The sequence below is a fragment of the Cibotium barometz genome, chromosome 5, assembly GCF_041138505.1.
Source record: "Cibotium barometz isolate CiBa-2024 chromosome 5, ASM4113850v1, whole genome shotgun sequence".
Lineage (NCBI taxonomy): Eukaryota > Viridiplantae > Streptophyta > Polypodiopsida > Cyatheales > Cibotiaceae > Cibotium > Cibotium barometz.
Genome location: NC_141050.1, coordinates 39,840,099 through 39,852,912, shown reverse-complemented (window position 1 = coordinate 39,852,912; position 12,814 = coordinate 39,840,099). Strand labels below are relative to the sequence as shown.

Below are 12,814 nucleotides of genomic sequence, written 5' to 3'. Positions count from 1 at the left end.
TGCAGAGCAGCCACCACCCTTGGACCCATTTTTTCTCAGTAGACCACAAGAACAACATAATAGCAGATTACAACATATAAGAGAAGAAGATTGTGGCTTTAGAAGCCTTAGTGACCAAGCAAAGCATTGAACTAGATGCTCTCAAAGAAACACACACGGCCAGCATAGAGCTGAACTAGATGTTCTCAAAGACACACACCGGCATAGAGGAAGGAGAGATCTCCTAAGACATGATTGTTGTTGCAGATATTTCTTTTATTGTTCATTTCTTATGCTTTCTTGCAAGCTTCTACTACAATTTAGAGAGCTAATAGTTTTGAGGGCCAATGTGGGAATTTTATAGCAAATTTTAGGGTCAAAATGGTAATTTTGATGAGCAATACGACTAAATTAGAATGGTAGAAATACGAGGGTCAATACGAGAATTTTGGTCAATTTGATAATTTGGGAGGGTCAAAATGAGAATTTTGAAAGAGAGAGAGAGAGAACACTCGGAAAAAAGGTGCTTTTTTAATTTAAAAAGTTGCTTTTTTTTGTTTTTTTGTTTTTTTAATTTGTTGTTGTTGTTGTTGTTGTTTATTTAACATGGACGCCTTAGTTTATTTCAAGATCCTACTCCCATAGCCACCTGCTTGGTTTTTTCGTTCTGAACTCCTTCTGCCTGCGCATGCCTTGTGGAGTTACGATTGTAGAAAACTTGAGGGTAAGCCTCGTTGCGTTTACTGAAAATTTATGTGGGGTTTGATATTTTTTCTTCTTTGAATTAATAAGGATAGAATGATAAAATAGACCTACATAATGTTGTTGCAGAGAAGCCATGGCGCCCAAGGCAGCTTCTGCTAAACAGAAGCCCAAATCTCAGACACCTTCTTCTGCAGGGGCACCAGCAAAACCCTCTGTGGAAGACCTTTTCTTGTCTTTAGATCGGCACGTCCAAGCCAACAACTACAAGCAGATCGTCAAGGTTGCTGACCAGAGTATGATTCTAGCCTCGTTTCCTTTTGCTTTTTGCATTTTGCGTTTCCTGCCTTTCTTTCAATCGTAGTAATTGCATTCTCTTGATGTTCGTGAAGTTCTTGCGGATGTGCCTGGTGATGCTGATGCCCTACTTTGCAAAGTGGTGGCTCTGATACAAGACGAGAAGATTGATGATGCGATTTCAACCATTAATTCTAGCCAGAATCCAAGTTCTTCCTTGAATTTTCACAAGGTAATCACGTTTGTTTTTCTGATAATGCCTCTAGTTTTGCTCTCTGTCCGAGTAGCTTTTGGAGGCCACAAGGTTTAGATCAAGTCGTTCCAGTTCAGTTATCCTTAGGTTTACAGTAGTGTAAGCTAAGTTGTTATTAAGGATAAGCCTTGCACTATGTTTAATGAAGAATGAGCATATTTCATAGGTAGTTTTAGCTTTGGGTCAGTGTAGGATGAACTTCAGGCTGGTGGCTATGGTCAATCAACTTCATGGAGTCAATAACCTTTTTATGGGGCAGCCTAGGGCTTGCCAAGATTGTACCCTTTTTGTACATTTTGAAAACTCAGCTCTCTGTCAGTCTCAGTCTCTCTCTCTCTCTCTCTCTCTCTCTCTCACAGCAGAGGGATACTACATCTGAGACACGGATCACTACCTTCTTCCAGCCACTCAGTGGTGGGACATTCTCCACAGCTCCTTCGGTCCAAACCCGGGTCACTCGGAGATGCACTATCTCTACATCTACTAGTAGAGGAGTGACATCAGTCCGAGCGAGAGAGCTACGATCCAGGAGACGCCTTGTCCACCTAGCCCTCGCCCCCTAGGTCTCCACCTGAGATGAGATCTTGAGGAGACATAGCAGAGAGGACAGACCTAGATTGATCTAGCACAGATTGGAAGCATTGGCACTGGTTGGAGCTAGTTGCTTTATTGGATCTATTTACCCTCCCTCCCTCCCTCCCTCCTACCCACCAACCCCACAGTAGTTAACCAGAGCCTTGTATGTGATTTATCTCCACATTATAGAGTGCTTTGTACTTTTTTTCTTTTGTATCCATTTGATGTTCATTGAGACATGATGATGGTGTACACAGGTTTTGTCTCATAGGCCGTTTTTTGGCCTTAAGAAGACGTTAATAAAATCTCTCTCTCTCTCTCTCTCTCTCTCTCTTCTCTCCATCTTCAGTTTGCATTTTGCATCTACATGTTCCTGATAAGGCGTTTAGGGTTGAAAGAAGATTCTGAGAGTTTCTGCATGTGACATTGGTATTAAAGCATTAGGCTCAACAAGGCTAAACATTGATGGTGTCCTAGATGAAGGTGCATAGTCCAAGGAGTAACACAAGACATGGAAGAAGTTTCCGGTTGGTGGTGTTCCACAAGACCCAGGAGAATGGCAGTCCTGTGAGTCAGATGTTGTAACTATTTCCTAATTTCTCGGGATTCATATTGTAAATTCTCTATTATCCATGGACATGGGTGTTGGACACTACATGTAGTCATGGACTGTTTATGGTTAAGCTTCCCATGTATGTGTATGCTAGCTGTAACTATGAGATCCTGGCTGCATAGAAGCATATTAAGCATTTGATGGGTCTTGGAGAACCAAATGCAATACATAATGCCATGGATATTTGATGGATCTTGGAGAGCCAAATACCATAGCTCTTGTAAATATCAAGTGCATATGAATAGATGGGGTTTTTTCCAAAATATGTGTTTAAATGCATACATTTGTGTGCATGGCTTATTTTTATTTGCGTGTATTGTTTTGTTTGCTTGGACAATGCTTGTATTTTATTGCATGAGAAGCTCATGGATCTGGGGACGCGTGGGTTGCACCCATGGATTAGTATTTGCATAACCTGTCTTCAATTAACTTGTATCGATAGATTTGTATAGGAATAATTGGCATTTTGAAGGCAGTCCACTCTTATGCGGGCTTTCTATCTCCATGCATCATGCATGCATGACAGTCTAGCTAAGTATGGCTGATAAACTTCTTCTCCATGATGAGAAACTTCCATGCATGCGACATGCATGGTCAGAAACCCTCATGCATGTGACATGCATAGTTAGAAACTCCCATACATGCGACATGCATGGCTAGAAACCACCATGCATGCGACATGCAAGCTTTTTCAGCTACATGCATGCATCATGCAATGCTTTATCTTTTCATGCATCTAAAAGTGTGCCATGCAAGATTACTTTTCTTAAAAAGTAAAGCATGCAAGCTCACTTTTCTCCAAAAAGAGTCATGCAAGCTAGTTAACTCAAAAGAAAAAGATAAAAAGTAAACTTTTCCACCTCTTTTAGCTACACGAGTAGCTACTTTGCAAATAGTCATCCTCCACTCCTTCTCTTCATCTAGGCGCCCCTTCTAGGCTGAATAGAACTCTATAAATTCAGATTTCCAACCTTTTTCAAGAGTACTTCTTGGCCTTTGTTTATTACTCTATCTAATGCACGTATTCTAGAGTATTTTTTCCAGCCATACCATAGTGTTTTTATTTTCCCAAATCACTTAGAAGCTGGTTGAATTCTAATTTTCAAAATCGAAAGTCTCCATTCAAGCTAGAAGAAGAAGAAGAAGACTATTCCCAAGATTGAAGCTATGGAAGAATCATCTTGGATCCGGTTGCTACAAGTTCTATGCGGGAGAACCCTTGCGAAGCGCTGGGCATTCTCCTAAGGCTGATTTTTAGTCATTAGGTGGTTGATTTTATTGAAGTTAAGCTACATTTGTAGAAATCGGGATTGCTAGGCAATCTTGGTGTCGGGATTGCTAGGCAATCTTGGTGAAGGGTGCTGGTCACCATATTGCTAACTTGTAGCTGGGCTACTTGTAGGCGAGTATAGTGTTTGTAAGTTGTTTTCATATTCAAACATTTTGGAAGAAACGGTGGTGTATGGTTGGGCCAATCCACCCGTTTTATGTACTTGTAAAATTCTTACTCAATACATATCCTTCAAGGGGGGGGGGGGACCAGCCCATCTTCTGGTCACTAGTGTAGTATCATTTCTTTTCAGTACTTCCACATTGTATAATCAATTGTTATGGCTATGTATGTGGGATATGGCAGTGAACAAAGGGTGATAAATCTTGTGATTTCAGTACTTAATTCTATATAACCACGCCCCCGTTTGTGATAGATGCCCTTGGGATATACCAGGACAGGCTTTCAAGAAAACGGTTCCAAGGGAGGATGATCCTCGAAGGGGTGGAGTGAGAGTACCAGAGTCAATACTCAGGAAAAGAAGACCAAAGAAAGTGTTCAGGGACAGGGCAAGAAGGCAAGCGGACAAAGTGGAACAGATGCACAGATCTTTATCAGGAACCTTTATGGGCTTTCTAGATTATTTCCTTTTGTCCTCTTTTAAGGACTAGTCGGCCAGCTCCTAGAGGGGGTATATAAGTACCCCCATGCTCTCACTCATTATCTATCACTTTCTTCTCCATCCACAGCACAAGCCCTACCCACAAAGTCACAAACTGCTCCACGCAGTACTGTTGTACTTGCTTCATATATTCAGATATCTATCGTGTTTCTCTCATTCTCATTTTCTTGTATCCGTACCGCTTCCGCATGCACTCTGACACTTTGTAGGGCCTCTACCAGCATCCACTGGATCTCCTAACACTCAGTGTTTTACCATTGTGGATCGCTTCAGTAAATTCTGCATGCTCATCCCATGCAAGCATACGGCCACAGTTGAGGACGTAGCCCGTCTTTTTCTCAAACATTGGTACCCCATTTTTGGAGGGCATTATTCGAAAACTTTGGAACTAAGTTATAGTTGTCTAGTGCATTCCATCCCCAGACAGACGACCAGACAGAATTCTATAACCAGTTGGCCTTTGATGTTCTCAAGTTATATTGTCATGACCAACAGTCCAAATGGGAACATTATCTTCCATTGGTCCAAGCCATCTTGAACGATACTCATTCATCTTGTGTCGGACGGACTCTGTGTGAAGCAGTCTTTGGTCGCCGTTTCTCTTCTCTTTTGACGAGATTGGATCATTGGTGTCTCCATGTCTAGAGGCTAATAAAATGACGGAAGCATTTTCCGAAATCATTGAGTCAGTCAAAGACCGCTTGACCAAAGCACAGGAAGCTTATAGCAGACATGCAAATAAGTATAGACGAGATGTCCACTTCAAGGAAGGGGATTGGGTCTATTTGCGCATCATGAAACATAGATTGAAACAAGTGGGCAAATGTTGTCCCAAGCTTTCATTCCATAGTTTTGGACCTTTCCCAATAGTTAAAAAGATAAGTGATGTCTCCATGAAATTGAAGTTGCCTAATAGTTGGACGATGCATGATGTTTTCCATGTTTCTTGGCTAAAACCATATGTTGGACCAAAAGTGTTTGATGTTTCAGATGAATAGCAGCCAGATGTGGTAGACGAAGCAGAAGTCATCGAGCCTGAGCAGATCCTTCTTCATCGTTGGAAGCATGGTTCCGGTCGACGGATACGTCAGTTTTATACGAACTTCCGAGATCGAGGCACCCATGAAGCCGTGTGGCTAGACGACGAGTTCTTTCAAGAGTACCCCCAGTTATTGGCGGACTACTTGGAAGCCGTGAACCTGCCGCCAAGCTAAGCAGGAGGGAATGTCACATGCACTCTGCACTGTAGTGCATGGTGACAAGATGGCTCATCATCATTAGTGCAACATTGTACATTATTAGTACCCTTTTAGGATGATGATATTTGTCGTACGCCGTGACCCCATTGTAATCCTCAGTCCAGGATAAGTCAGGCACGAGTTACATAGGTCATTCCTTAGCCTTACACAGACAGTCAGTCAGTCAGTCAGTCCAAGTCCCTTAATGCCATGTGCATGATAAATGCCATGGACATTGTCAGGGCTAAATCCAGAAGGGGCAGCCGAGAAAAAGAGTATAGGATGATGGAGCACAGAGCACTTTTGGCAGTATGGACTTGGAGATAGGTGGAAGGAGGTCTTGTCGATACAAAAGAGGACAGTCGGCTGTACCTGATTAGGAGGCGGCAGCTGCACTTCAGGAGACTGTTGGCTGCAGGCGCATGAAGAGGCCCAGTCGAGCAGTACCTTGGGTATTTAATGAACTGTTGACTGGCCGACCAGGAGTCGACCAGTTTGCCAAGTCCTGTTGAAGGCCTATAAATAGGCATAAAGGCTCATCATCTTATTCATTCATTCCTTTATGGGGATGGGTCCTTAGGGTCCAAGTACGGACCAGATTTTGGTGTTTATCATCCTTTTTATGAAGACAGCCTAGGGCTGTAGAAGAGTACCTTTTTGTACTATATGATATATACTGAATTTCTAGCATATCTCTCTCTTCATGTTTGTGTTTTGCATCAGCATGTTTCCAGGAGTGTTTAGGGCTGAAAGAAGAACCCCAAAGCTTCCGCGTGTTACATTGGTATCAGAGCATCAGGCTCAGCAAAACTAAACATTGAATCAGTCCCATATGATGGTGTACAGGTCCAAGGTATAGGAAAGTACACGGATACGAAGCCCAAGGCAAGGAACACAGAATCGGGAAGAGCTGCCAGGAGGTTTGTTGGTGGTGTTCCACAAAGCCGGAGGGGATGGCAGTCCTGTAAACCAGATAGGTTCTCGGGCAATGGTCCCAAGGGAGGTTTATCCTCCAAGGGTGATGTGAGAGTGCCAGACTCATTTCTCAGGAATGAAGACCAAGACAGTGTTCAGAGTCAAGGCAGGAATGGATTGTGGACTAGAGGGAAACATATGCATAGATCTTAGTCTGTGACAGAGTGGTTTGGAGATCGGGCCGGGCTTTTAGAGAAAAGGGTTGCCAGGGATGGATGGATGACAGAGGGACTTCGGGAAAAGATTTGGGATGATGATAGTCATCCAAGAGCAGGTTGGAATCCCGTCATCAAGTTTAGCAGAGGGGGATGTCATGTGTATGATAAATGCCATGGACATTGTCAGGGCTAAATCCAAAAGGGGCAGCCGAGAAAAAGAGTATTAGAACCAGGATGATGGAGCACAGAGCACTTTTGGCAGTATGGACTTGGAGATAGGTGGAAGGAGGTCCTGTCGGATACAAAAGAGGACAGTCAGCTGCAGGTGATTGTCGGCTGTACCTGATCAAGAGGCGGCAGCTGCACTTCAGGAGACTGTCGGCTGCAGGCGCATGAAGAGGCCTAGTCGGGCAGTGCCTTGGGTATTTAATGAACTGTTGATTGGTCGGCTAGTTTGCCAAGTCCTGTTGAAGGCCTATAAATAGGCATAAAGGCTCATCATCTTATTCATTCATTCCTCTACAAGTAGGGACCAGATTTAATTCGAGATTCCATACAATTTGGCCCTCAATACAGAAATAAGTCACTATACAGTTCAAGTTGGCTCGTTGTTTTACAAAAATCAGCTATGTGTACTAAGGGAGAAAAGACTTGCACTTCTTCATGGTGCCCATGATTCTCTTGTTTGGGGGTCGTCGTGGTATCAACAATACCTTGGAGAAGTTGGAGCGGTTGTTCTATTGGTCAAACTTCTAATCTCTTTTTCTAAGCTCACATTAATCCAACCAGCACTAAAACCTCTATTTTTTTTGACATGCCTACCAATATGTCTAGGCATGCCAAATTTTCCAAAAAGTGAAGGTTCCACACTCGAAGCATGTCGGGTTTTCTACATCCTTTGCTTGTTCCCGAGGGACCATTTCATGATGTCAACATGGACTTTGTGGGCCCTCTTCCAGTAGGTATGGGAACCAAGAATATAGTGTTTGACCATTGACCGGTACAATAAACTTTGCATGCTAATTCTGTGCAAGCAGACGGCCACAACAGAAGTTGTTGCTAGCTTGTTTATTTGACTTTTGTACCCCCTTTGTGGTTTACCATGGACAATTACTTTAGATAGAGATCTCAAGTTTACTTCACATTTTTGGAGGGCATTATTTGATAACTTTGGGACTAAGTTGTAGTTGTCTAGTGCATTTTATCCACAAACAGATTGTCAGACATAAATATATAATCGGTTGCTATGACAGGCAGTCGAAATGGGAACAATATCTTCCTTTGGTGCAGGCTATCTCAACGACACTCATTCATCCAATATTGGTAGGACTCCATATGAAGCAACTTTTGGTCGTTGTTTCTCGTCTCCTTTTACGAGGATGGTGTCGTTATCATTGGAGGCCAACGACCACAAACATTTTCAGAGATTATTGAGTTCGTGAAAGAGCTTAGAGTGCCTAGCCAAAACACATGAAGCATACACCAAGCAACCGACGACTCTAGACGAGACGTCAACTACAAGGAGGGAGATTGGGTTTTTCTTCGAATCATGAAGCAATGGTTAAAGCAGTGGGCAAGTGTTGTCCCAAGCTCTCTTTATGAAGCTTTGGTCCATTTCCTATTGTAAAGAAGCTTAGTGATGTCTCCATGAAGTTGAAGTTAACTAGATAGTTGGACTATGCAACATCTCATGGTTAAAGCCTTATGTTGGACCATCCTTGCAAGAGGTTCCGGATGAGCAGGAGCCTGAAGTGGTTGACAAAGCAAAGGTTATCAAGCCCAAGCAGATTCTCCTTTACAAGTGGAAGCATGGTTCCGGTCAATGACTCTGGTAGTTCTACACCAAGTTCAAAGACCGAGGCACTCACAAAGCCGTTTGGCTCGACGAGGAATTCTTCCAAGAGTATCCGGAGGCAGTCCGAAGTTCTCTTCATCATCCAGCCTTCATTTTTGCATCTCCCCTCTTCGAAGTGGCTTTAGAGTTGTCTTCAATCCGTTTGATGGTTTGGGTCCTTGCGTTTGGCAATCCTTAGTCAACCATCTTCTCTGCATTGTAAAGAAGTTCTCCAAAGCAAGAAAGCAAATACTCCTGCATATAGGAGGGGGCCCTCAAGTTGGTAGATTGGGACCCAATCTGGCGTTGTCTCTACATTCTCTCTCTTCAGCTCTATCTCTTGTGAATAAAGATTAAAGTGGATTGCTTCATGCTCACTAACATAAAGGTATAAAGAAGGCCTTGCTGGGTGTTACACGATCACACTGGTTGCATGTTACAATCAAAGGGTCTATGACCAAAAGATTACAATATGTCCATCCATCTTTCATCACCTGGATTGCTCTGTCTAGGGAGACTCCCGGGAGGCGGGGTGGCAATTGTAGCACATGTGCTGTCAGTGTGCACTGCCTAGTCTGCTGAGTAGGGGGATCTGGGTCAGGGCTATCTCGTGGTCGTAAGTGAGGGATTCCTTCCTGGGTCAGATGAAAGAAACTTGTGATGGTGTGCTGTGAGGTATCTTGGGTCTCCCTCTCTGCTTCTCTGCATAGTTGATCTCTGTTGTGGAGAAATTCAATCAGATAAGAGTCCAGTGGCCCAAATGTGTGTGTGTGTGAGAGAGAGAGAGAGAGAGAGAGAGAGAGAATCATGGATGATTTTTTTGCAGGCTTACTGCTTATACAGAAAGAATCACTTACAAGAGGCTATATTGGCACTAAAAGGATTAGAAAGGAGCGACGAAGTACTTCAGCTTGAAGCGCAGATTTTATACAGACAAGGCGATTTTGATGCATGCATAGCCAGCTACCAGACCTTGTCTCAAAAGTTCAATATTGATTCAAGCGAGCTGAAAACCAATCTAATTGCATCTTACATATCTGGAGGAAGGTCTAATGAGGTGCCTGCGCTAATGGAAAGCTTGAAGGTTACTCCCCGTAGCAGCTTTGAATTGGCATACAATGCTGCATGTGCATTGGTTGAGGGGAGAAACTATACAAAGGCAGAGGAACTACTATTACTCGCTCGAAGGTATACGAGTTTCTGTCTGTCTTTGTGCAATATGTACATCTTTAATTTGTATTATGGTTGGAGGTAGAAAATTCTGATGTAGATCCGGAGAAGCTGTGTATATGGGAGCTGGCTGCTCATTTAGCACCTGCAGGAATTTGAATTTTCCCACTCATTTGAGCCACCATTGTACTTTTTGCTCATGGCCCTTCTAAAGATATATTTTCACTAAACTCGCCATGTTATCTTGGATACATGTTACTCAAAAAAATCCAGCACTCAAAAACCTTGCACATTGACTTAATATGGGGCAGCTTTGCCTTTAATTCATGATCACAATGGAACGATCCAGCCATTAATTATGTGTATATCCTAGCTTTGCTAAAGCCACCTTGTAATGGGGGTATGGAGATGGGGATAAAAAATACGTTCACTTTTGTCACATTTGAAACTTCCCTCTATTTTTGCAATTACTGAATCAACTACCCTTCAGGATTTTGCACGCTCTTAACGCTTTTTTTCCCACAAGAAAAGATCCTCCATTAGTCAAAAGAAAATGTCTGCGTAGTGCAGACTGCAACCCGAGGAACAAGGTACAATGGACCCTCATGTGAGGTCTGAGAATCAAAGAATACAAGGAGGGGGGAGCTCCTTCTCCGGCTGGCCGCTCTTGGAGGGAGGCTACACTGAGGGAGGAGGAGACATTGTTTACTCTTTAACACACTTTTTGTTTGTTTTTTCACAGAATTGGCCAGGAGATGCTGATTGAAGAAGAGTACACAAATGAAGAAATAGAGAATGAGCTGGCTCCAATCTCTGTACAGCTTGCCTATGTTCAACAGGTGAAGATGCGGGATGTGTTTTTGGGCGTCTCATACGTATTTCTTTATGTTTCTATCTTAAACACTCCATAACTTGTGCTTTGTGCTTGTTCAGGCTCAAGATCGTACCATGGAGGCTTTGGAGGGTTACAACCAGCAATTGAAGCAGAAGTTGGCAGATGCTCCTTCTATGGCTGTAGCTTGCAACAACCTTGTTGTGCTGAAGGGCAATAAGGAGCTGTCTGATTCTATTAAAAAACTTGAGAATTTGTTTGAGAAGAAGACCTCTCCCGAGCAGGGGCTGCTCTATGTGGAGGGTCTGGAGCATAAGCTTTCTGCAAGACAAAAGGAAGCGATTGCTTTTAATCGCTTCTTAGTGCTGCTTCTCGCAAACAAGCTAGACCAGGTAAGTAATCAACTAGGATCTCTGGGTGTTGTTTGGCATGCCATGTTCTCTTCACGGTGATAAGTTCTAGTGCAAGCTTTCTGAAGTGGCTTGGTCCTAAATTTTGTGTCATTTGCAGGTTAGAGAACTCCTGCCGAGCCTTTTTGACAAGTTTCCAAACAGTGCTATACCACCTATTCTGAGTGCCTCTTTGCTTGTACGAGAGGGTAAGCTAACTCGAGCAGAAGAAATGCTCGGGCAGTATTTGGAAAAGTATCCAAATGACTCAACAATGTTGCTTCTTGCTCGTGCCCAAATAGCTGCTCTGGCAGGACATCACGTAGTGGCTGCTCAGTCGTTGGAGCAAATCTCAGAACTGCAGCATAAGCCTGGTATGGTGGCGACATTGGTAGCTTTAAAGGAGAAAGGTGGGGATGTACATGGGGCAGAGCTCACTCTTGATGCTGCTGTGCAGTGGTGGGAAGATCACATGGGTGAAAATACAAGCACGTTGGAGCTAATTGCTCAGGAAGCAGCTGCTTTCAAGCTGAGGCATAAGAATCTGGAGGCAGCCTCTGTGCTATTTCAGAAGTTAACCAAAAGCTCCTCTGAATCAGTTCGGGCGGAAGCTTTGACTGGGCTTGTTTGTAGCACAGCAAATGCAGATATACTCAAAGCAGAGGAGTATGAACGTCAATTGCCTCCTCTACCAGGAGCGGCGGATATTGATGTGTCTTCTCTGGAGGAGATAGGAAGTGCAGTTGCTCCCACAGTAGGTGGGAAACGGCCATGGGTGGCAGAGGATATACCTCTAGAAGGCAAGAACAGGCGTAAAAGGAGACGCAAGAGGCGCCCTCGATACCCCAAGGGATTTGATCCGGCTAACCCTGGACCTCCGCCAGATCCTGAAAGATGGCTACCATTGAGGGAGAGATCAACATACAGGCCGAAGAGAAAAGATAGAAGAGGATTACAGCTACGAGGGGCACAGGGATCCGTTGCAAGGGGTGCACCTGCAGCAACTACATCTAATGGCCCCAGTGCATCAGGGGCCTCCAAGTCTGCAGTAGGAAGTTCTAGTAAGGCTGGGGGAGGGAATGCAGAATCCTCTAAGGCTTCTGCTGGCAACTCAAATAAATCCAAGAAAAAATCTCGTCGATGAGGCTGTGCTCATCAGAGGTTTTTTTTTGAGATCTGATACAGTTGCAAGCCTGTTTCTTGAACGAAGCTCATGCATTAGGTTGCAGACAGCCTTGCTGAAAGATTGTGTTGAGTCTTTTGAACTTGTGTTTTTTCTGGGATGAAGTTATCTGAAGAATATTTTTGGACTAATAGCTCAATAACAAATTAAAAAGTTTCATTTCTGGTCAGTATTTAGGGTTCTAAATGTCTTCATCATTGAGTGATATTCATAGAGTGCATCACAAGCTAAAGTGATATCTTGAAACGTGCATTAATAAATTCATCCCAAATATATTGTAGTCAAGCAATTTGCTGCATGCACAGAATACCTACATATGTGTGTTTTTGTGGTGTGAATTAGGGGGTTGTACATACATACGTATGCACATAAATGTGTGTGTGTGTGTGTGTGTGTTTTGGTGGTGGGGGGATTGATTTGAACTATGCTCCCTGCCTTGAGAGCCCTCACACCACCACCACCAGGCTTTGTTCTTGTGGGCCTGCGGGCAATGCATTTTTAAGACAGCCTTAGCACTTTAATTATAACATGTATCTCATCTAAATGGTTAACAAAGTCTAGAAGAGTTTGTTACACTTGGAAAAAAAGTCTGGAGGGTTTACCCATTTAAAAAGTGTTAAATGGCTAAACAAAATGTAAAATTCATGTGAAGTAAAGCCTCTT

The 12,814-nt window shown here is 43.3% G+C and overlaps 1 protein-coding gene across 2 annotated transcripts; it reads left to right on the top strand.

The window, feature by feature from the left end:
- The first annotated feature begins 566 nt into the window (after nucleotides 1-566).
- LOC147638475 (SRP72 RNA-binding domain-containing protein) lies at nucleotides 567-12,320 on the top strand. 2 transcript variants are annotated; one of them, XM_086798386.1, is made up of 8 exons: nucleotides 567-703; nucleotides 811-977; nucleotides 1,074-1,210; nucleotides 9,404-9,765; nucleotides 10,490-10,586; nucleotides 10,681-10,971; nucleotides 11,090-12,152; nucleotides 12,225-12,320. In XM_086798386.1, exons 2-7 carry the CDS (start codon nucleotides 818-820, stop codon nucleotides 12,110-12,112), a joined length of 2,070 nt encoding a protein of 689 aa, XP_086654512.1. In that variant the 5' UTR covers nucleotides 567-703; nucleotides 811-817; the 3' UTR covers nucleotides 12,113-12,152; nucleotides 12,225-12,320. The 2 variants fall into 2 exon arrangements, with proteins under 2 accessions (XP_086654512.1, XP_086654511.1); XM_086798385.1 differs by having other exon boundaries at nucleotides 11,090-12,320.
- The last annotated feature ends 494 nt before the right edge of the window (nucleotides 12,321-12,814 follow it).

What these genes read in the sequence shown, in the direction of transcription:
- LOC147638475 (XM_086798386.1), top strand. Translation starts at nt 818, where the DNA reads ATGGCGCCCAAGGCAGCTTCTGCTAAACAGAAGCCCAAATCTCAGACA. An exon ending in CGTCAAGGTTGCTGACCAGA is followed by an intron (nt 978 to 1,073) that starts GTATGATTCTAG and finishes ATGTTCGTGAAG; the next exon opens with TTCTTGCGGATGTGCCTGGT. An exon ending in TCGCAAACAAGCTAGACCAG is followed by an intron (nt 10,972 to 11,089) that starts GTAAGTAATCAA and finishes TGTCATTTGCAG; the next exon opens with GTTAGAGAACTCCTGCCGAG.